A 24,424-nucleotide genomic window follows, 5' to 3' on the forward strand; every position below is an offset into this window, starting at 1 on the left:
GAAATCCCTGCTAGCAGTTTAACTAGAGCGCATGTGAGCTTCCCACGTCAGGGTCTCCGGTGACTAGGGGTCTAAATATCTAAACTTGTCTGCACTTTACCCACATAAGACACAAACTGGCTTTTAGTGTGAGTTGATGACGATTTTATTGATTGTGAAAATCAGGAATTCTACAAACACAGACAGCTTCAGACCTCCAGCAGTCTGAGCCCGACCCCAATCCAAAGGCCAGCATCCACTCCACCTGCCCCCATTATCTGGGGTTTAAAGGCAGAGCTTCATAAAAAGGAAAGGTGGGAGGGACTTGATGCTGGACAGCCAATCAGCTGACACAGACAGGCCTTCTGAACGCCACCCAGCTGGTCCAAAGGAAGCTGCTCAAGCCTTCCTCTGGGCCGCATGGGCAGAGCCAGGTGCCAGGACCGATACGCCATTTATTTTCCACATGATACATTCACCAACATGAATGAACATTAACATCATCCACTTCAAAAAAATATAGAAGAAACACCTCTGCTCCACAGCAAAGCTCCCAGTCACATGATAAAATACTCAAACATACACACACACACACACAATTTTCATGATTGATTGACAAGAAAGATTTGAAATACTATTTTGAATGGACAATCATTTAAGATGAGTAACAAAAATGAGTTATTTATATGAATTATGGAACGCAGATCTAAATATAACAGAGGTTTACATTTAATTCCAAAATGGTGAAAGGAAGGCCCAGGTCTTTGCAAAGATGGCTAAATAATAATAATAGTGTATGCTGTCCATTTCCTCTCCCGCTGGGAAAGATGACACTGATTTTGGTCTGTGTGCTTTCAGCATTGTGACGGAATGTGGACAGCGCGCACACGCACACACACAGGCACACACACACACACAGGCACACACACACACACAGTCTATGACAGATTGGGGCTGGGAGCGGCGCTGGCGGAGTTGTTGTCCTGATTGGCTGCCTGGCTTCCTCGTGGTGGAACCTCGATGATGCGGGGCTTGTCGATAATGCGAGCGCGGCGGTCGCCTTTCTCGACGATCCCGATTATCCACGCCCCACCCGCCGCCCCCTGACCTCCAGCTGCTGAGCTCTGGCTCTTCATCTCTGAGCAAAACTTGGCAGCCTGCTCTCTGGGTAGACACACGAGCAGCCCGCCTGCAGGGGAGAGGGAAGGAAGGATTATAGGTCTACACTCTGTAATAATAATAATAACAATAAAATATTACTACCACACACACACACACACACACACACACACACACACAGAGTGTTGATCTCAGTTTTCATACCAGACGTCTCCGCTGACGTGCCCTGAATGAGGTTGAACAGGTTTCCACAGGCTTTGCTGATGGCGGCCATCTTGGCTATGATTGGTAGGTTGTGGATCACGAAGGCCACCTCGTTTCGTTGCTGTGCTGCCAGGTTGTTTGCGTGTCCCAACAACCCAAACCCTGTCACATCTGTTGCAGCGTGAGCCTGGAACTTGTGCATTAGGCCTGCCGCTGGAGACATTAATTCACTTCAGAACAAGAAAGTCACAGAAAAAGTTCAACTGTAACAAAACCAGATGTCCAATGCCTGTTTAGTCAACGTATTTGTTCTTCTCATTTGTAGTTATTGATTCTTGGCAAAGCAACCGAGTGGTGCATTACCACCACGAGCTGAACTGGAGTTGCTTGACTCTCATTCAGGGCTCTCAGTACCCACTTCCACTCCGTTTGCCAAGAGGCTCCACTGTGTTCACTGACATCCCAACGCAATCAGTACGGAGGGGAGGTGAGTCTTAAAACTATCCAACAGTCTACATTGAAGCCGACTCCACCGGCTGTCCTTACTGACCCCATGTGTGAGACAGCACAGAGAGGAGACTGATCATTTTAGATGCTGACATAGCAGCAGATACATCAGACCAGTCTGTAAGCGTTTGATTGACAGATGGTTTGAAACCGTTTCCAGTGACAACTTGTCAGCTCTTCTTACTAACAAACCATCTGAGGGGGGTCTCATTATGGTCCACTAAGGAGCAGCTGCCGAGTGTGACACCTAGTGGTTGGATTTGGTACACCGGTAACTGTTTTGAAAATGTTGACACAGGCCCAACCTCACTCACAACTAAATTAAAGAAGATCTAATAAGGATGAGAGTAAACCCAGATAAGTGGTGCAGATCCACATAGAACCAGCCATTAAAACATCCCTCAGCTGTTATTGAAAGAGTTGACGTACATCCGTGACCAGGTGTCATGTACCTGTGCGGTTGAGCGTTGCCATGGAGAACATGGCTTCCTGATAGGCCTCTTTGACTTCCTCTTTTGTGACGACTAGCTTGATTTTGTTCCACCTTTCAGTCTGGTGAGATGTACAAACAAAGACCGGAAGGTGAGGAGGGTAATTACAGAAACACGTCAATATAATGACAACCCAATTTCAAGTACAAACAATAGAACACACAGTACAGGTCATGCGATTGCAGTCGTGGCTGACCTGATCGAGCCACTGGTGAGCATTCACAGCCACCTGCGTCCCCAGAGGTTTGGTTAGAACCAGGACGTCCCCCGGTACAGCCCCATCCGGCCTAAGGAAACCAGATGAAGAACATTCCACATTAACTCTGAGCCCTGATTAACAAAGAGATGCAGTAAGATCTTCTCTTTTGCCGCCATCAGATCGTGACTGTAGACACACAGAACAGAAATGTTCCGCTTACAGTGATGCCTCTTCAAAGATTATGTTTATGATAATTTGTTGATTCTGGGCAAAAACCACAAGCATTTCCTTAAGGCTAAGTCCAATTACAAAGTATAATTTGACCATCCACTGCTGGAATGATACACAGCAAGCTACGCTTTAACCTATAATAACCTTGGAAGTCGTAGATTTCTGATGGATCAATGGCATGAGAGTTGTAAAAACAGGCTTTGTCCAAACAATGAAAATAATTAATGCAATATTGTATTGACGGACAATGGGTCAAAGTGCAAGGAGAAAGATCCACCCAAAATGCTTTATTGTGATTGACCAGCGTCTGATGAGGAACCATAGCCTCTGGTTTAGTTTGGGTGGTGTATTTTAGGGCTGCAACTAAAGATAATGTCTTTATAGATTAATCAACAAATAGTGAGTTTAATTTCTAAAAGGGCCTAAAGTGATACTCAAAATCAATTATATTTCCAACAGTCCAAACTTCAAAGAGATACCACTGCGCCGCTTGTCTGACTCACATGATGAACTCATTAGGCTGGCAGACGACAGATGCTACTCCTCCCACGATGATCCAGGGGTTGATCACGGTCTGACCACCGGTCACAGAAGTCCCCCCCTCCTCTGCTGCATCACGAAACCCTTCAATCATCAGCGGCATCACCCGCTCACGGTCCTGTGTCAAACATGCACACACGGTCATGATCATGATAGGACACCCTGTTAACCTTAAAGAAATCAACACATGCATGTGTAGAATCCCCAAGTCAAAATTCCTTTCCAATTATGAAATGCACTCATTGAAAAGTGTACAAACGAGTATGAGTATACACAACGTCGATGAATAAAAGCAAAGTCAACACCAGGTGCACAACGCTACCTTGTCGTTCATCTTCTGGCTGACACTTAGTAGCATCAGCATGTTGTCGCACTCCGTGATGCCCATGGCGTAGAGATCGCTGAGGACGTTAGCACACGCTATCCTGCCCTGAGACAGACAGACAGAAAAAGATAGACACAGACAGACAGACAGAGACACAGACAGAAAGAGACACAGACAGACAGAAAATGAGAGAGATACAGACATTGAGAAAGAAAGAGAGAGACACAGACATTGAGAAAGAAAGATAAACAGACAGGCAGAAAGAGACACAGACAGACTCAAAGAAAGAGAGATACACAGACAGACAGACACACACACACACACACACACACACACACACACAGACAGACAGAAAGCAGAAAACCAGTCAAAACAGGCAAAGTGTTCATAATATACCACTGGGGGGGACATACAGACAAGCTTAGAACATTGTGCCTTGAGCCACGGCTGAGCAACGCGCAGGGGAATAAAAACATTAAAATACAGATTTCTTATGGTAAAGCAAAAGTGCAGATCACTTATGCACAAATCCGGTGCACATTGTGCAGCTGTTTACTGGTGCTATACTGCACATATTTAACAGACATTGCCAAAGAGTGCAGCACTTTAAAGGCTCAAGCTCTACTTCCTGTTTAGGGTGCCATAGTACTTGGACAGTTCTACTTTCTGGTTCGGGTGCCACATGAGGAAAATATATTTCAGAAACTCACCATCATGTAGGGATCCTCCACCAGAGGGTAGAAGAAGTCAGTGGTCTGGACCAATGAGAGCCCTCCATGCCTCAGTGGAATCACACAGCAGTCCATCCCCACACCTAGAAACAAGGTTGGGCAATGAAATACCAACTATCATTATTAGTAATGAGTTGTGATGTTTGTTCAGAGTGAGAATACTGCATAATTAGTCTGTGTGTAGTTTACTGAAGGCAGTATTCTTTAGTTTACATGACTGTTGCATATGAAATTGGTGTTTCCGTTTGTGGGTCGGTCTCACACACACAGTGTAATGTTGCTACACACACACGGTTTAAAGTTACTACACACACAGTGTAATGTTACTACATACACAGTGTATTTTTACTATGTACACACACACACACACACACACACACACACACACACACACACACACACAGTGTATTGCTACTACAGACACAGTGTATTGTTACTACGCAAACAGTGTTATGTTACTACGCAAACAGTGTTATATGTAACACAGTGTTGTGTTACTACACACACAAACACAGTGTAATGTTACTACACAGTGTAATGTTACAACACACAATGTAGTGTTACCACTCACACATACAGTGTAGTGTTACACCACACGTACGCACGCGCGCGCACACACACACACACACACACACACACACACACACAGTGTATTATTACTACACACACAGTGTATTGTTACTACGCAAACAGTGTTATGTTACTACACAGTGTTATGTTACTACACAGTGTTATGTTACTACACAGTGTTGTGTTACTACACACACAAACAGTGTAATGTTACTACACAGTGTAATGTTACAACACACAGTGTAGTGTTACCACTCACACATACAGTGGAGTGTTACACCACACGCACGCACGCGCGCGCACACACACACACACACACACACACACACACACACACACACACACACAGTGTATTGTTACTACGCAAACAGTGTTATGTTACTACACACACAAACACGGTGTAATGTTACTACACAGTGTAACGTTACAACACAGTGTAGTGTTACCACTCACACAGTGGAGTGTTACACCACGCGCACGCACGCGCACACACACACACGCACACACACAAATGTTTGACCAAAGCATGAACTTTGCACTCATCGCGTCTTTCCGCTGACTCACACTCTGCTCATTTGATAACTCGTGGAACTTGTGTCCTCAATAGCGAAGTTACTACACTTATCTATTTCATGGGTTTACAGTGTAGCTCGTTAATAACTCACGACTGTATTTTAGTTGTATGCTAACACACAGTATAAACCAATAACTGCCATCTGTCATATGACCGAACACGAGCTAACTCGGTTAGCAACAGTTAGGCTCGATTACTGACGGTAACCACCAGGGTTCTTGGCATGAAAGCTAGCTCTGCTAATTCAGAATTTATTTCTTACCGAGTCGAGGCAATTGTTGGCTGAACTCTGATGCTTGGTCTCCGGCCTTCCCGTCGGCCCGGTCCGCCTCCAGTCCCGCCAGGAGTTTGAGCAGAGCCTCCTGCGGGACCTTGCAGCCTCATCCTTTCAGGTCCGAAAATGCTGTGAGACGGAACCCGCGCTCCAGGCCGTGTTCCTCGGGTTTGAAAGGCTTGTATCCGGGGGGGAAACAGCCCTCGGTTGCCACAGCCTCTGCCGAGGGAGGCGGGGAAGTTGAGCCTGACATGCCTGGCTAAAGACCTCTTCAAACACACAACGCCAGTCGCGTACACCGGCAACTAAAGACGCAAAGATGAATGGAGCGTGTGTCCGGCGAGCTCTGGTTGAAACAAGAGGCGAGTGTAAATTTCAATCGGACGAATGCGACTTCCTGTCGGCGCCTTCACAATGTAGAATAAATCCAGTGCATGTCGACGTAAGTCTCATGGATCATACACTGTACGTGTATACCATACAATGTCCTTTTCTGTGGAGTTTACTTTCATTAGACAAATTATATTTAAAGCCATAGTGACGGCACAGTTGTCATAAGATATCGGCATAAACGTCTTACTTTGAAGGCGGCTGTGATAATTTCCGGTGCCTTTCTGTATCTGGCTGTTCAACTTGATGGCGCACAGGAGGTCGTTAACGTTACGTCGGCTCTGGCCTCGCGCTCAGTAAATTAAAAATTTGACATTTATATAATGTTCTGGAATATTTACTTTAGAACTATATACAAAATTGCCCTTAAGATAAAGTTAATAGAAACTAAACGAACAATTATGATTTTCTCTGAATCATCAAAACGCCCAGGGGGAGACCCTGAAATACTCCACTGCAACATTTCGAGGGCGTCACTTAAACCACGAGACGTTTATTGTCTAAATTGCTGTAACGTTAAATGACAGCCAGCCAGAGACGCAACAGGTTGCTGGCAGCTAGCCTGTCCTCACGTCTTCTTTGTAGATCTGAACACCTCTTTGGACACAGTTGATCCAGTGGAGGCCCTTGAGAACTTGGATCCAGTGGGGGCCCCTCGAGAACCTGCATCCAGTGGGGCCCCTTGAGAACCTGAATTAAAGCAGGACCTTGTCCCCCTTGGCAGACTACTGGGTATTTGGCACATTGTGTGCACAACAAAATGATTGCTTATTATTTTATTTTGTAAATCTTCCAACAGTTTTGAAACAAGATTGTTTGCACCAAATGATCTATAATTACTGACAATATTCACACAAAGTTTAAAAGCCCCTCATTGTGCTAGATAAATAGCCAAGTGCCACAGGTAAAGAAAGATAAGACGGAACAAGAGGCACAAACAGACACATTGGGTTAAATGTCAGGTTTAGCATCAGAGATAAAGCGCTGGTCTACACAGGTACAGAACAGAGAATGGCTACTTTTTTCAATAAGAGTAAATCCATCTCCAATACATAATAATACATGTTGTGAGGCAATGTAGACAGCAACATGTATGACTAAAACATATTTGAATATTCTATAATATTTAAAGCTCACTAGTTTATTCACATTGTCATGTGTTTTCTCATTTTGAGGGGACATTACCCTTCTGAATTGTCACTTATTTCACCTCATGCCCAATGATTATTAATGTGTGTAAGACGGATGATGCATTCAAACACACTTATTCCACAGTATGAAATTGCAACGACAGAAGCGAAACGTACTTTCAATCTTCTGTATGTTTGCACGTATGTAAAATTGACAATAAAACTGACTTCGATTTTTTGACTTTGATATATCAAGGATCATAAACACATACAGATGGACATGTGCATCCATGTGCAAAGTAAGAGGCAAAGGGGGATCAAAAGAAGTAACATGACGAGAAAAGGACGGGTTGCAGAAACGGAAAAGCTACAGCGGATTTAGAATCCACGGAGCACCTCTGGGAACATACCATGCTGATCATCTGTCATTCTTTTCTCTCATATTGACATCTGATTGTTGCTTGTCTTGATTCCAACATATGTGATTTTTAATATGGTGAGAGCCACGGTATGTATTCAGGTTGGTAAGAGAGAGTAAGGTTCCAGGATGTGCCCAGAGAGGGGTAGACACACGGAACGTCACTATACTGTGTGTGTGTTGGCGTCATGGCGTGCTGAACTATGCTCATGTTACTGTATACAGTCCATGACATGTATCTGCAGCGTGTCCATATCTGGAGCCTGGTAGTGGCACTTAGGACAACATAAATCTGGCAGCTCCTCAGCTCCGGCTGCCCCTTGATCCCCGACTGCTACCAACCCATGTTTTCGGAACGAGGGGGCAGGGGGCATCGTGGTGAAAGCTGCAGTGGGGGAAAGAAAGCGTGTTAAAAATACTTCTTATGTCCAGTCGACCAGAAAGAGACATTTTTTTTAATAAGCTGTACAACAGCCAGTTCACAGAGCTTAGCGCTGAGAAGTACCAGTACATGGGTTTAACTGCTCTGAGATTGTCAATATTAGATTTGCACATGTATTCGAATAAAATAAATTATAACACATTTTGGGGATAATTAATACAACTATCTGTTTTCCCCAAACTCAAAAAAGGAAGGCCACAAAAAAACAGAATAACCCAATTAATATGCTGAATCAGTTTAGTAAATGTATTCAATAAAGAATTCACTCAACCAAGAGGATCGGGGCTCAACACTAACTCTTGGGCATCAGCTTTTGGTTGCCAAAACTACAAATATGGCTGTCATTTTTAGTCAGCTTATATTAATTAGGATACAATGCAGTTATACATCAAAATGTGAAACTGAAAGAGTAAACACACAGTTCACGTGTCCACCCTCGAGTCCTGATCTTTGTTTTTTGCAGTAGGGACAGTAGAGCTTTAGGTACAATCATGTTTTACGAAATAATTTATTAACAAAACATGCTGAAAACATTTGCTTGAAAAGATTTTTTGACATATTTCAACGCATGCATGAAAGACTTGGCTTCACATCTCTGTGCGTGTTATTTGGAATGTATTGGTTGTCATGTACCGTACCTTGCGGAGGGGGAATGTGCGGGGGCCGTGTTGGGAAGTCTTCCAGGTGTCTCAGCTTCATTTCCGCCATACGTGCACTGAAAAAGAGGTGGACCAATACAACGGTCATGTGTCATCACACTTTAAAGAATGTCCAGAAATATCAATATTTCTTTATATGCAGAGGAAAGTTGTAGCTACAGCTCTGACTTCAGTTATAAAAGGTCAGTCTGGAGGATGTGCCAACGGCTGCAGTAAAGCTAAAGTCACCTCAAAAGGCTGATTAAAAGGAGTGGGAAGAATTCAGCACACAACGACTAAGTAACCCTGCATCAGAAATGACAGCAACAAAGACTGAACCATCACCTGAGGGACTGCTGCATAAACGTCCACATGCTAACATTCAGGATACAAATAATTAGCACAGTGCAAAAGTTGTGCTTTTTCCAACTCTTGCAGATAAATTTGTTTCGTTTTTCTTTTACCGTGATGTGGCTTCCTGTTTGAGCCTGTCAATCTCAGCCACGGCCTGAGTCAGCTGATCCTGCAGCTCCTCCTTCTTCTGGTTCAGCTTCTCTCTGGCTTCTCTCTCTGCTAGGAAGTCTGCCTTGTAGATCTCAGCCTGAGCGAACACAAAGACAGCGAGAGAGAGGCGGGACACATAGCAATTTAGTTTAGTTCAATGTTCAGTGCTCTATAAGCACATTCAAATGTGGGCGTGGCTGATACAGGCTGACGAGTAGCTGACAAGTGAGTCGTCGGACAGGTTTCCAAGTGTTTACTTCAAGTGTATAATTCACTTTCTCCAAATCTCTTTGTTTTATTGTTTGTCTGTGTTGACATCATGCTTCCTGCATGTTGTGTTCCCGTCTTCTCGTTTTGGCTTTGTCTGTGCCTCTCTGTGGAGCACTTTGTAAACTCTGTTTTCTGGATGGCATCGCTCTCGAAATGTGTCCTGCATTAAGCGAGAGCGCTGCAAACGGGCCGCAATTTCCTCATCATGGGGCAATGTGGCACAGCGGTTTAGTTCCACTAGAAGAGCTTGTTTCTGCCACCAACTGTATAAATATATATATATATATAACCTCATGAAGGTTAACACCACTGTTTCAACAGTGCAACACAATAGGATAATTAAGTGTGGACTTCTAAATATTAGATCTTTGTCTTCTAAAGCTGTATTAGTAAATTAATTAAGATCAGACAACCTCATTGATTTGTTCTGTCTCACTGAAACCTGGCTGAGACATGACGATATGTCAGCCTAAATGAATCTACTCCTCCAAGTCATATTAATACTCACATTCCTCGAGGCACCGGCCGAGGAGGCGGAGTAGCTGCCATGTCTGACTCGGGCCAGTTAATGAGTCCTGAACCTGGATTCAACTACAACTCATTTGAAAGTCTTGTTCTTAGTCTTTCACATGCAGCCTGGAAAACAGTACAGCCCATTCTGTTTGTTGTAGTGTACCGGGCACCTGATCCATATTCTGAGTTTCTATCAAGTTCTTACGACTGATAAGGTAATAACTTTATCAGTCTACACCTTATCTAGTAATAACCTTTTCAGGTAATAACCTTATCAGGGACCCTTATCTTATTGTAGGTGATTTTAATAATCATGTGGATGTTAGCATTGATAGCCTTAGTGCTGCATTTATCTTTATCGTTGGATTGGATTGGCTTCTGTCAGAGAGTACAGGAACGACTCACTTCTTTAACCCTTGACCTTGTTCTCACATATGGCATTAACGTAGAACATGTAATGGTGTTTCCACAGAACCCTCTTTCATCAGACAATTGCCTGAGAGCTTTTGAGTTTATCCTGCCGAGTGTAGGACGTTGGGTAAAGGTTTCTACACCAGATGTCTAACTGACAGTGCTGTTGCTAGATTTAAGGAAGCCATTCCTTCTGTGTTTGATTCATTACCACGTCTCAATATAACACCTGTGCTAACTTTAGTCCGCCCTTTGATCATCTTGTCTTGTTGCTACAGGCTCACTGAGAGTGACTCTGGACTTGATAGTCCCTCTAAAATTCCTGATCCAATGTGAGGTCCCGGGACAGGGATGTTACATGAACAGACTGTAAAGTCCTCTGAGGATAATTTGTATTTGTGATTTTGGGCTAAACAATATTAATTGATTTGAAATTGAATTGAATTAAAAAAGAGGCTCATCAAACAAAGGAGGCTCGCTCCATGGTATAACCCTCAGACCCTCATATTGAAGCAAGCATCACAGAAGCTTGAAGTCATATGGCGTTCCGGCGGTCTGGAGGAGTCCCGGTTATGCCTCATTTACATATTGACACATACATATTTTATAAAAGTAATGTCTTAATGTCAGTAGTCACCTTTTTATGTTCCATTGTGATATCTGTTAGAAAAATTCACTCGACCCCTCGGAGTAAAATCACTAAAACAGGAACATTTATTCGTTGCAAGGAAGGAGCAGAGTCAGAAGTGCAACATGAGAGACAAATTGCATAGCCAAGACTGCTCAAAGATCTCTCAAAGAACCCCCTCTTGAATACACATCAAGACCCACTAACAGAAACCCTCATGACGTCTTCGGCCTAATCGGGAACCTTTCCCCTCGTCTCATAGAGCGGTTTGTAAGAAATGGTCATATGATAACAAAGGAACTGCACGTTCTTTCAGACAGAAACATACAGATTCTCCAGTCTTACTGCTATCAGGAGACATGTTGAGTTTGTGTGTAAGATTAAACAGAGACAGTAAGATGAGAAGTCTGAATATAACAGTGAAATAGTAAACAATCAAGTGTGAATATTGTTTTTCTTCCAACAATATCTATTAGTGGCAATGTTTTCCCTATTCACTGGGGCATCATCCCGCAACATTTACTGGTGCCATCAAAACGTACTGTGTGATAGCTGTCAAGCAGGTAGGTGGCTGTTTACAGCTGAATATCGCAGGTAAAACCAGCAAAAGACCCAAAACTATACCGTCTGTGACGACACACTGAAGTCTCAATGAAACAAGTGATTGGTTTGCAGGTGTACTCAACCGCTGTGTGACTGTACCTGTGCAGTGAGGACCGGAACAGTCTCCAGGGAGCCTTTCTGTTGCTCCACCTCCTCCTTCAGTTTATCAATCAGGTCCTGCTTCAGGGCCAGCGCTCGCTCCGCCTCCTCCAGGCGGCTGCACAGATCTCCTCCCTGGAAGACAAACACACATGAAACACTGACGGATGGTAGCACATGAGTCCAGAAGCTAAATAATAGCAAAAATGTTTGTTTTTACCTCGCTCTTCAGTTTAGAATCATAGTCTCTGAAGAGACACGTGTAGGCATGTTGCAACTGGGTCAGTTTTTTCCTGAGTGGGAAAAGGTAAGGGAACCATATTTTTCCATCAGTATTGTTATCAAATATACAACGTGGTGGTGCCAACAGTATTGAAGAACTCATTCAACATTAAATTTCTGGAACGAAAATTGAGCATCACAACCGTGTGGCATTGTTACAGACACCCTGAAGGCCTGAAAATAAGAATGATCTGAATCATTTGTCTGTTGAACCCACTTCTCTTCTGTGACCACGTGTCTCTCTGTCTTCAGGGCCTGCTCCATGCTCTGGGTCTGTAGCAGCAGCTTGTCCATGGCCACATGATGCTGCTTTCTCTGCTGCTCAAGCTCCCGCTCTGCCACCTGCAGGGCCTTCATCTTACTGCCCAGCCTGACAGAGTAGAGAGGAAAAAACAGTCAGCACCCACGCACACCTACAGGTGAACACAGTGAACCTTCTATATTCACCCTATGCCGACATGACAGCTTACTTTTCTTCCAATGCTTTGCGTTCATGCTCGCTTTTCTCCAGGCAGCTCTGTCTCTCGTTCAGCTCTCCTAAAAGTGAAGTTACTTGAGCTTTCAGAGCCTCGCAGTCCTTGGCCAACTGTAAAAACATGAAAAGCTTTAGGTTATAGGGGTTACAATTTTAAGGATGCATGCTACCTCGCTATCATGTAGTAGTAGGGAGAAATAAACATTTGGGATTGTGGAATAAAACTAAAAGCTGTTCACAGTTCAAGAACAACTCAGACAACTCTGTGTTAACCCCAACTGCTAAGAACCACAGCGTGACACCCAACAGTCAACTCTCCCTGACTGCCAACATTACTGCAACAACACGCTTCTGTAGGTCTATGCTACACAACATACTGCAGGTCCATGCTGCTGCACACCATCCTGTAGGTCCATGCTACAGGACATCCTGTAGGTCCATGCTGCACAACATCCTGGATGTCCATGCTACAGGACATCCTGGATGTCCATGCTACAGGACATCCTGGATGTCCATGCTACAGGACATCCTGGATGTCCATGCTACAGGACATCCTGTAGGTCCATGCTACACAACAGCCTGTAGGTCCGTGCTGCACACCATCCTGTAGGTCCGTGGCGCACAACATCAGGAGAGTACGTCCCCTTCTGACTCAGAAGGCGGCACAGGTTCTGGTACAAACTTTGGTCACCTCGCGCCTTGACTGCTGTAACATTGGTACTTGCGTACCATGCTGCCAACAGATCGAGTTCAGTCTACATCCGGAACATGGTCAAACCTCACACCCCAGCCCGTTCACTCTGCATCGGTCAACCAGCTTGTAGCTTCGTCACTGCGAGCTAAACACTCAACAAAGTCACGACTGTTTACTGTCCTGGCTCCAATGGTGGAATTGGCTCCCCATTGACATCAGGACATCAGGAAGTCGCTACATCTCTTTATCTAAGTAGCACGTTAGTAGCACTTAAATGGCACTTACTGATAGCACTTTGTAGTTCGGCTTTCTTCAAGAAATTGTACTTTCTTGATTCTTGTTGTTCTGAGTTCGTACTCACATTGTTAAAGACACTTATTGTAAATCGCTTTGGATAAAAGCGTCAGCTAAATGAGATGTTCATACCTGGGCACAGTCCTTGTCTTTCTGTTTGAGCAGAGCTTCAGTTCTGTCCCGCTGAGCTGAACTCTTCTGCAGGTTCTCAAGCTTCTCCTCCAACTCACGATACCTACAGACACAACAAATCCATAACTCATATATATATATATATATATATATATATATATATATATATATATATATATATATATATATATATATATATATATATATATATATATATGCATATATATACATATATATATATATATATATATGCATATGCATATATATATATATATATATATATATGCATATGCATATATATATATATATATATATATATATATATATATATATATATATATATATATATATATATATATATATACACACACATATATATATATATATATATATATATATCTATATATACACATATATGTATTTACATATATATATATATTTACATATATATACATATATATATACACACATATACATACATACATACATACATACATACATACATACATACATACATACACACATATACATACATATATATGTATGTATGTGAAAATATATATTTATATATATGTATAAATATATCGCAATTAATCGCTTTATGCGCCAAATTCAATAATTAAGTAAACTAGTGTATTGCACGCTTTAATTTTAAAGTAATGTTATCAGAACAACAGCAAGTTAACATACATATATAGTTTATAAATCTGTTTTCTTTTTTTTTCTTCCTGAACAGGTACTGTTCAGTAGTAAGGGTGCCTGTGAGGGATAAACCACTCCTTCTTTGGTCCATGTTCAGTCTGTTGCTTACCTTAAAGATGTATGTTAAAGACAATCAATTGATTCACATTATACGAAAGCAATAAGTGCTTTTCATATTTTTCAGTTCAGTTTTTCTTCCTCAGTGAGAAAAGTCCAGTCTGTGTTGGCTTGAACAAGTGCACTGAACATCTTTTGATGTCAGGAAAGTTCTCCTCTCTGAGAGAAGAGTAAAGATCCAGAAGTGATACTGACTTAAAGTGCTCTGCCATAGTGGATCAGATCGCGGGGTCAGGAGCTTTGCGCATGCGAGAACAACTTTCAATCTGGACGCGGGCCTTCCGGTAGACTGCCCGCCCGCCTGTGTTACTGCACTCGCTGCTCGTTGAGAACAGAAGCTACATAACAATACGTGCTTTCATGTCGGGCTCAAGTCGTCAACGCTTCTTCTCGGTGAGGCTACGGAAGCGTGCGCGGGTGTACTCAACCTACATAAATCGCCTTCAAAGTAAAAGCAAGCAGTGTAGCAGTATTTCAGTTATGGCGTTTATCTTATTTATTTATTTTTCATGTTTGATTGACGCGGACCGGACTGGGAGAGCTGTAAAACGCCAAGGTCTGAACTACGCCGTCTGGAAGAGATTTAAAGCGATAAGCCGTTCCCTATGCAAAATTTAAAAAAAACATGCAAAAAAAAAGTATGTTCAGTTAACGCATGATCAAATAGTTAACGCCGTTAAAGGATTGCCATATTAACGCTAAATTAACACGTTAATTTGCCCAGCCCTAATTTATGTATACATACATACATACATACATACATACATACATACATACATACATACATACATACATACATACATACATACATACACATATGTATATGGTGTATCAAAATGAAGTGAAAACAAAACTGTGAAACAAAACTAAAGCATGCCTTATTTGGAAGTAATAAGATAAAAAAATAAACATACAGAAAACAAACTGAGCTTAAAAACAAGCGACTCCAAGGTAGCACAAGTAACATCCACACAGCTGTGAAGAGAGTGAACTGTAGAGAGAAGGCATGCACACAGTGAGAAAAAGAAAGCCACACAGCGCTGTGGGCTCACCTGCCCTGTGTGGCCTGAAGCTGCTCTGTGAGTTTAGCCAAGCTAGAGCTGGAAAAGGAAACAGAAAGAGAGGGAGGAGGAAGATGTCTCAAATTTATTAGGAGGAAGAAGTGCAGAGAAAACAGCATGCTAGTGTCCTTATGCCATTCATTCTTGTCTGCAGCTATACACTATCGTTATGGGTAATCACTCAGTGCAAAAGCTTCCAATAACCACGAGTTAAACACAGAAAGTCCATTTAGAGTTTCAAACATTGCACTAAAGTATTGGATTGTGGGAGAGGGGAAGCGAGACATACCAGTCAGAGGAGTGCTGTGCCTCAGAGCGGTGCTGAACAACCTCCTCAGTAGTGCTGCTTGCCTGTAAAAGCATTTATACACGTGGATGAGATCAGAGAGATGGTCCATATCATCTCCATTGTACATGGAGACATCATGCTTTCTTTTGAAAAGTGCTGTATAAATAGATAACAATTGGTAGTCTCGTAGTTGAACATACAAAGGCCCTCGTGAAAAGAACCACTTGTCTTTAAGTCGCAATGCATGTGTGTTCCTGAGTGGTCCAGGCCTGTCATGAGTACATGTATACAGGCTGTGCCATCCAACCAGTGGGAAAGATGTATGGTTTCATATAGCCTTTGTTTAATAGTTTAATATCCAAATTCATTCAGAACTTAAATACGTAACCCAAATCAAGTTGTTTGATTTTGACAGCCCAGACAGATGGACCTGAAGCCATTATATCCATCTATGCTTTCTTCAAACTCACAAGACTCCTTTGACAGGAGTTGCTGGTCTCCCGCTGCCTTGATTGTTTAGTTTTATTGTGTTATTGTGGGACTTGGGTGTCCTAAGGGTTTGTTCAGATCCAAAGTCAAACTATAACACTAACTAACTGACTGACGCAGCACGAGACGAGCAACTCTTGCTGGCATTGAAGAGAGCATAGATAGATATAACGGCTTCAGCTCCTGTTGGAGAGGCTGTCTAAGAGCAAGGTGGAGCAGTGAACATATTCTGGATTGATGTGTTCTGCGAGACTCCCCATATGTGTCTGTTGTTATTGCTGTTATGTCATTATTTCTATCCTGCTCATCTGTAGAATGTATTCGCTGTACGGGTTCCTGAGGTAGAACCTAAAGGTGCTTGCAACCCGGTGGTACCTGTGCCAGTTTAGCCCATAGCTGGTCAATGCAGCGCCGCATTCGATCTCTCTCTTTCTCTCCCTCGTCCCTCTCCTTCTCCAGCTCGTCATTCTTCCTCTTCAGCTCTCTCATACCTTCCTCCAGCTTTTCCTTGTGGCTCTTCAGCAGCTGGAGGAACTCGTTTGCCCCTTCCAAAGGCTGCGAAGAGAAATGAAAGTGAGAGAAGCGTGGATGAGTGGATGCAGGGAGAAAGTGATGACAGCAGGGACTTGGATAGAGACAGACCACGTTCACCCTGAACCAGAGGGCTAACACCAAGCAAAAAGTAGCACTACACCAAGATGTGAGAGAACACAAACAGAGACAGAAGGATTTTACATAGAGACTCATTGGAGCTGTGTGTTAATGCTACCATTCAAATCCAATGCTCCTGCTCAAAAATACAAGGAAAAATCATGGATGACCTCAAGAATGATAATGTTCGATAATATGTAAAACACAGTTCCCCATAACATGCTGGTTTATTTTTAAAAGATGTTTTAATGCTGCATGGTGATTTGTGCCAGGTTTTGTATTTACAGTTAGAACCTCACAGGTCATCCAATGTTATTTTTTCGAATATGAAGTCAGGATTTCTAACCCGTGATGAGATAAAGTGGGGTGAAGCATTTAACCAGAAGGGCAGCCCAAGAGGAAGTGTCAGGGATTTGATTGGGGAAAAGTTGGGAAGCAGTGAGCGGGCTCACCTGGCCATTTTCCCTGCCCACTATCTCCCTCCATAACTCTGATAGTGAGGTGGAGGGAGATGGGAGGGCGCTACTCAAGGAGCTACGCACACTTGCGTCGCCCTAGACACACGGACATACCAGTTAGATGAAAAACAGACCAATACGTTGAAAGTGACATGACAGCACGGCGCCACGCGTCTCACCAGGCTGCGAGGCGGTGTGGTCTGTGTGTGTCGATCCGCCTCTTCAACTCTTTTCTTCTCCCGCTGATCTAGTGTCTGGAACGAGGGATTCCAATACCCACAGGAAACGTTTCCAAGAAAGAAGAAATACACAGTAACTCCCAAACATCAAAAAACACTTTTGCTGTGTATGTGTGAGCACACAGCTAATGTAAATATCGAGAGAAATAAAAGAAAGCAGTAAAAAAAGAGGTGAATTAATCTCTGCATACACATACCAACATGGTTATATTGTAATGTAAAACAGTGGAAGCTATGTCACAGTGAAACTAATCGGTTGAAATGACAATGTGTGACGGAGGAAGGAGATGTGTGAATCTTGGCGAGCTAACCTGTGGTCCATCCAGTGGTCTGCTCCTCGCTGGGCGACCCTGCAGGTCTTCAGTCTGGCTGGAGCTGCAGCAGTGGTTGGAGGAGAGGTTCGAGGCTGGTCCGTTGACCAAGCCCTGTAAGGAGTGGTTTTCCTGGGCCAGCCTCTCCACCAGGGCCCTGGCCTCCTGGAAACGACAGCTGAGAAACTCCCGTTCATCTCTTGTCCTCTGCTGCCATCCCTCCATCTCCTCACAGCGCTGACGTAAGGCTATGTTGCTCCGCCGCAAGGCCTCTGGAGGAAGGTTGAAGGTAAAAAGGAGAGGGAGGAGAGTGATAGATACTTTAAGTGTTTTAAGTTAAACCAGGATGACCATGTATGTTCTGTACCCACCTTCTGGTAAAATGATATACCATACTTTAGGTGGAGTAAATACATTGCTTTATTTATTGTATTTACCATTCAACTCTTATTTAGTCAGGGGAAAGCATCCTACCTCTGAGCTGCTGGTTGTCACCCAGCAACCTGGTCACCACTTCATTGGATGCCAGCTCTGGTGGGACCCTGAGGGTCCCGCCACTCTCTTCTCCCGACATCTCCCACTGCATTGGGCCATCAGGTTGGGGCTGCACCATCCCTACAGACACAGACACACACGTAAACTACTATCTGGGGAAGATGGTTTCATAAATAACAACGCCTGTGTTGTGTCGATGCTGGGCTTTAACTTGCAAGATGTAATGGTTATAGAATAATGTCGATTTGCTTTTCACATGACCTTTGACCCAAAGTAACCTATACCAGTCGTTTCTTAACTTAACCTGGCATCAGACTGACCCTGATACGTTATCTCTGCGCACCCGAACCAGAACCAGAACCAGACCATCATTAGAACGGGACGTAAACAGAGTTAGACCTGAACCTGCATTGACGTCACGTGCTGACACATGGCAGACTTGAGCTTTCTCTTTCACTTTGATCACGCGTCATGACCCTGGTTCAGGTCGGAGGAGGCCGAGGCCCGGTGGTAGGCTCGGGTCAAAGGACAGTGTCCTCCTCCATGTGCCGCCTCACGCCATCGGGAGGAAAACATGACGTCATTCACAATACCACGAGGAACACTTTGAACATATTGTTTCAGCCACCACGTGAACAGACGTGTAATTCATCTGGTGTTATAATGAGCGGGTGTTATTACCCCGTGCATATCATTAATACCGGGTTTATCTCAAGTGACAGATTACAACGATGTGGGTTTCCTCCCCGCACCAAGACGGGTTCCTACCGCTCCGGTACAGGTGAAGAGTCCTCTTACCCGCTCCTCTTTCTCACTGCTGGCGTCCGAAATGATAGGCGAGCAGGCCAACGTGTCGGTGAGCTCTCCGGTGAGCTGTCCGGTGTCTGCAATGAGCCCCGTTAGCTGGCTGGCCGATGCTAGATCGATAGCTAGCGCTGGGACGTTAGCTAGTGAGCTCGTCGGGTCAGCGGGTCTCCGGGGCGCGTGTTGACACAAACAAAGACGCGTGTTGACACAAACAACGACCCACATCAACGAAGTGCGTGTCTTCCGGAAGTCATTTGGCCCCGTTCGGTAACGTTATCCTGGCACTGTGCGCGTGCGTGTGTGTGTTGGTGGTTAGCTGGTTGAGGTTATCTGTCAAAGCAGAGGCGACTGTTGTTAGCTCAGGAAAACAGTGGGTAGTTTTCCCTGAACGAGGCCTCTCAGGCAACACTTCCGTTCAAGCGACAAACAACAACTTTGGTTTACTCAATGTACTGGCATTTAATTCTAAAGCTTCATGACACAAACCATGCCTACACAACAGAGCGATTGACAACGTTCTCTTTTCTTGAGTTGTATTTGTTATTTATCGCTCACATTTGTTCACCAGTTGCCTAAACGTATGACCTTATCTTAACACTATGAACGCACTATCCTGAGCTTGTTCACTCATTTCATGTGTGCCAGCATACACTTGCTTGTATCTTTGGGTGTGTGGGGGGTCTACAGTTAAGAAGGGAGTTCTGCCTGAGAGGCGCTACTCAGGGCTCAGACTCACGGCTGGAAATCCCCTTCCTTCTTCCGCAGTGGTCGATGACGTCAGCGGGCTGCAGCCTCGCAGCTTCCTTCGCTGGTGTGTGCAGAGTGAGCAGCTCCATGATGCTCTCCGCCCCGGCTGCTGGAGTTCTTGTCCTGTTAGCTTGGATTCATCCAAGTCACGCGCTCTATTTCCACATCGGAGAGACGGAGAAGAAATGCTTTATTGAAGAGATTCCGGACGAGACCATGGTGATCGGTAAGCGGCTGGCGGCGGCAAAGCTGCTGCATCGAACAACAGCCCGTAGTGGTAGTGCTCAGTGCTGGTGGCCCCTCGGCCAGCGACTGAGGACCCCTAACACACCACAGTGGATGTTTTACATTCTGTCATATTTTCCCTAAGGCACTAGTCTATGTAGTTGATATGTGGCGTACATGCGCCGAGGTACATGTCTAACTACTACACCTCTGTAATGGAACCCACAGGTAGCAATGGAGGTATGGATGGAGGTATTTATACCTCCATACATCTATACCTCCATACAGCTATCTATACATCTATGTATCCATACCTCCATCCATACCTGCATTCATACATCCATACCCGCATTCATACATCCATTCCTGCATCCATACCTCTATACACCCATACCTCTATACATCCATAATATAATATGGATGTATATATGCCATATATACATCCATACATCCATACCTCTATACATCCCTCTATCCATACATCCATACCTCCATCTATAAATTCATACCTCCATACATCTATACCTAATCCATACCTCCATACATCCATACCTCCATCCATACATCCATACCTTCATCCATACAGCCATACCTCCATCCATACATCCATACCTTCATCCATACCTCCATTCCTCCACTTGGAGCACCAGAGCAGTGATGAGCTGCGTCGTCTCTGCACTTGGGGCGGTTTACTTTTCCATCGCCTAGTGGAGAGGACCAGTTTTCACACTAAGCCATAATGAGATAGTATATCATTTAATATGACATATACGGTATATGTTTATATATAAACATCAAACAAAAGGTTTGGAAATTAGTGTTTGGTAAATATTTTTTCTAATGTAACAATGCTTCTTGGCAATACATTGTATACCGTTAGAAAGCCTGTTTATATTCTGCAACCGGCAGCAATCCCATTGCTCCCAGTCTGAGACCCCACTCCATCTTCCAAGATGTCAGCGCTCGCCCCACAGAGCGGGTTCATCAGAGACCTGCAGAGTCTGGGAGAAGAGACTGGAACGGAGGCAGGGCATGGTGGTGACCATGAGGAGGAGGAGCCACAGCAGTGTTCACTGATAGACTTTAATAATCCAATCCACCTAACAAGAGTCAATAGCGACAGCAGCATCAGCTGTTTGGCCTTGGCAGAGAAGATTTGGACATTTTTTATGGCACATACTCATCTCAGAAATGCATGTTCCTTACAAATGAGGCATCTTGTAAAAGGAAAATAAACAGGCTTTCCAACGGTATACAAGTTATTGCCATGAGGCTTTGTTTCAAAAGAAATCTACCAAACACTAATTTCTGAACTTTATGTTCTATGTTTATATGTTGCTTTGCCCGTCTTACAGGAAAGTACAGGACTCAACTGTGGGACAAACAGACTAGTTCCTTTCTGCCGGCCACGCCTGGCCTCGGGATGCATGTGGAGATCAAGGATCCAGAGACAAAGGTAAGGACAGAGGAACTCGTGTCCGGAAACACAACCACATACATATGGCCGACTGTAGCTCAGTGGTTAGCATGCTTGTCTTTCAATCAGAGGATCGGTTGTTTAAACCCCGGCTCTGTTAGTCCCTGTCGTTGTGTCCTTTAAATGAAATGTAATATCAACAGAATCTAAAAAAAAAAAATCTTTTACAACCCTCCCAGATTATCCTCTCTCGTCAATATGGGTCAGACGGACGGTTCACCTTCACCTCTCACACTCCTGGAGAACATCAGATTTGTTTGCACTCCAACTCCACCAAGATGGCTCTGTTTGCAGGAGGAAAACTGGTATGGACTGAGTCACAGCTTTGATGTAATAGTAAGCATCAACATCCTCGAAATTAAACATCACATTATCTCCAGAGAAGGCTGACTACTTGGGACAATACCCACAATGGTGTTCATGGAACACCAGGGCAGATCGGGACCGTTTTTTATGAAACACCTTTAATGAACACTTACTTATCATTTCTGTTCTTGCTGATTTCCATTCATGTGTTTTCCACTGTTGCAGAGAGTGCATTTGGATATTCAGGTTGGAGAACACACCAACAACTACCCAGAAATAGCCGCTAAGGACAAACTCACGGAGCTGCAGCTGCGAGTGCGACAGCTGCTTGACCAAGTGGAGCAGATCCAGAAGGAGCAGAACTACCAGAGGGTCAGTCAATGCAAACAAGTACACCAACGAGGGTTCATTTAATGTAGGATTAGTTCTAAGCAGAGTTCAAGATAAGCTTTTACGTGAGTAAATCAAGATTGATTCTGTTGACGTGAAGTGAGATGACATGATGTGAGATGACGTGACATGACGTGACGTCAGGTGAGATGATGTGAGGTGAAGTGATGTGAGATGACATGAGGTAAGATGATGTGAAATGAGATGAGATGACGTGAGGTGAGATGATGTGAAGTGAGATGACGCGAGGTGAGCTAAGGTGAGGTTAGGTGACGTGAGGTGATGTGAGATGACATGATGTGAGATGACTTGAGGTGAGGTAAGATGTTGTGAGGTGAAGATGAAGGCTGATGTCGTCTCCTGTCACTTCATTGTGTCTTCTTCAGTATCGCGAGGAGCGTTTCCGCACGACGAGCGAGAGCACCAACCAGCGTGTGCTCTGGTGGTCCATCGCTCAGACACTCATCCTCCTCATCACCGGCATCTGGCAGATGAAGCACCTCAAAAGCTTCTTCGAGGCCAAGAAGCTGGTGTAACGTGTGTCTTGAGCGCCGGCCGTGTCGGGGAAAAACGCACTCCCGATGCCACTAGATGGTACGAGCACATCCACACAGGCACATAGCAACCCTGAGTCATGACTTTTACCTCACACACGTTTCATTCCATCACTATTATACAACACTGCGGCACAACATCCCGATGGCCTTTTTTGTTTCCGTTGTGTTTGTCGTTGCGGTCTACCGACAACACGTGACAGCTCATGTGTGCTGGCCTCTGCTCAAGAAGACGCAGACGTTAGAGAACTGAAAATGTTTGCGAGACGGCGAGACAGCAGTGGTTGTCAAACTGTTAGCATAGTGACCGAGTGCTTTAATGCATTTTTTTTTGTGTTCTCCCACTATCTCATCTTCTCCTGCCCCTTAAAGAGAGGCCAAATTGAACCACTCCGGCCCTCCTCCAAACCTCACAGGAGCGATGCTGCTTTAGAGATACATGTTGTATATTTGGTTTCTCACCTTCTCCTGAGAGGCTGCTGCTGTCTGCAGGCTCTCAGGAGTTCATCAAGAGGTCACACACACACATACATGCACATATTCTACTGGCCTTGATTCCTCACGAGTCCAATTTGATCACACTTTACTCCAGGCTCATATTTAGCATGCGTAATATGGACTATTAATAAACGGTTTATTACACACAGTAATACAGTTGTGATCAGCGTTGAAGACATTGCAGTGTTATTGTATTTGTGAAGCATTATAACCTCATTAATAACACAGCTGCAGTGTAATGAAACATGTATAAACAATGGGTGGATCTTTTTACATGAGTTGTAATCTCATGAAGACGCGCTGAGCTTAGAGGTCTGAACTTAAGGTCCACTCTCTAGCTTTTCTTCCAGAGCTTTCGGTCTGGAAGATGACTCTGCTCAAGGAATGGGCTGTAGAAGGTTTAAGTATGTTCTTTAATGAATAGAGCAAAAGATAGATTCTAATCATTAATACTTCATGTTGGATTTGTCACTCGTTCTTTATACATCAGTCACAAACGCTCAAAGGAGCAGTTCTACTTGTTGACATTAATAAACCTATCTGAATGAGAGTGCTTGTATGCTTGTAAATGCGTATTGAAGTGTTTCCTTCCTTCTGCTGACTGTATATAGTTTCTAGATAGTCACAGCATTCTCCTGTCTGTTGTAAATAACTACTGTTTTATAAAACCTTTTACAGATTGAATGTCTGACGGTTTTCCAGTTGCGTCCCCAGCTTTCCTCAAATAGAAGCTATTTATTCCGCTTAAACAAGTTTATCGTGAACTATTTTGGGTTCCATTCATCAATGCTGGACAGCATTTTGATACTTTTGAAAATTCTGCTTCATTACGATTTACTGAACTGGACATAGTGGGTGCTTGTTAAATGATCACTCTAAGACTCACCTCTTTTCATTGTGGTCCAGATGTCACCTTCATGTGTAAATAAAGACATTTTGGA

General features: G+C 43.8%; 3 protein-coding genes across 6 annotated transcripts; 1 reads left to right on the forward strand and 2 right to left on the reverse strand.

Moving 5' to 3' along the window:
- Positions 1-132: 132 nt before the first annotated feature.
- On the reverse strand, positions 133-6,115 carry sephs3 (selenophosphate synthetase 3). The gene is made up of 8 exons (XM_068598559.1): positions 5,733-6,115; positions 4,306-4,409; positions 3,593-3,700; positions 3,234-3,388; positions 2,497-2,587; positions 2,262-2,361; positions 1,303-1,515; positions 133-1,168 (listed from the first exon to the last, which is right to left on the reverse strand). The coding sequence occupies exons 1-8, from the start codon at positions 5,995-5,997 to the stop codon at positions 918-920; spliced, it is 1,287 nt and encodes a 428-aa protein (XP_068454660.1). The 5' UTR covers positions 5,998-6,115; the 3' UTR covers positions 133-917.
- A 780-nt stretch (positions 6,116-6,895) lies between these two features.
- Positions 6,896-19,353, reverse strand: ikbkg (inhibitor of nuclear factor kappa B kinase regulatory subunit gamma). Of its 4 annotated transcripts, XM_068597467.1 has the most exons (16): positions 19,278-19,353; positions 18,459-18,599; positions 17,985-18,256; positions 17,614-17,688; positions 17,429-17,530; positions 16,701-16,880; positions 15,837-15,898; positions 15,539-15,586; positions 13,668-13,770; positions 12,543-12,658; positions 12,290-12,442; positions 12,011-12,083; positions 11,791-11,925; positions 9,227-9,363; positions 8,763-8,839; positions 6,896-8,067 (listed from the first exon to the last, which is right to left on the reverse strand). In XM_068597467.1, exons 2-16 carry the CDS (start codon positions 18,595-18,597, stop codon positions 7,895-7,897), a joined length of 1,845 nt encoding a protein of 614 aa, XP_068453568.1. In that variant the 5' UTR covers positions 18,598-18,599; positions 19,278-19,353; the 3' UTR covers positions 6,896-7,894. The 4 variants fall into 4 exon arrangements, with proteins under 4 accessions (XP_068453568.1, XP_068453570.1, XP_068453569.1 ...); XM_068597469.1 differs by lacking the exon at positions 17,429-17,530; XM_068597468.1 differs by lacking the exon at positions 15,539-15,586.
- A 698-nt stretch (positions 19,354-20,051) lies between these two features.
- Positions 20,052-24,409, forward strand: tmed4 (transmembrane p24 trafficking protein 4). Its single transcript, XM_068597471.1, has 5 exons — positions 20,052-20,259; positions 21,614-21,714; positions 21,915-22,040; positions 22,267-22,413; positions 22,818-24,409. The coding sequence occupies exons 1-5, from the start codon at positions 20,058-20,060 to the stop codon at positions 22,965-22,967; spliced, it is 726 nt and encodes a 241-aa protein (XP_068453572.1). The 5' UTR covers positions 20,052-20,057; the 3' UTR covers positions 22,968-24,409.
- The last annotated feature ends 15 nt before the right edge of the window (positions 24,410-24,424 follow it).

The sequence above is a fragment of the Clinocottus analis genome, unplaced genomic scaffold (assembly GCF_023055335.1).
Source record: "Clinocottus analis isolate CAN_PGR_092001 unplaced genomic scaffold, fCliAna1.0.p SCAF_4, whole genome shotgun sequence".
Taxonomy (NCBI): Eukaryota; Metazoa; Chordata; class Actinopteri; order Perciformes; family Cottidae; genus Clinocottus; species Clinocottus analis.

Excerpts from the sequence above, each read along its gene's own strand:
- ikbkg (XM_068597467.1), bottom strand. The coding sequence starts at position 18,597 with ATGGTGCAGCCCCAACCTGATGGCCCAATGCAGTGGGAGATGTCGGGA. Across the intron at positions 16,881-17,428 it reads TGGGCAGGGAAAATGGCCAG|CCTTTGGAAGGGGCAAACGA; the intron begins GTGAGCCCGCTC and ends TTCTCTTCGCAG. Across the intron at positions 8,840-9,226 it reads AAACAGGAAGCCACATCACG|TGCACGTATGGCGGAAATGA; the intron begins GTAAAAGAAAAA and ends CCTCTTTTTCAG.
- tmed4 (XM_068597471.1), top strand. The coding sequence starts at position 20,058 with ATGACGTCAGCGGGCTGCAGCCTCGCAGCTTCCTTCGCTGGTGTGTGC. Across the intron at positions 21,715-21,914 it reads TCAAGGATCCAGAGACAAAG|ATTATCCTCTCTCGTCAATA; the intron begins GTAAGGACAGAG and ends CAACCCTCCCAG. Across the intron at positions 22,041-22,266 it reads TGTTTGCAGGAGGAAAACTG|AGAGTGCATTTGGATATTCA; the intron begins GTATGGACTGAG and ends CCACTGTTGCAG.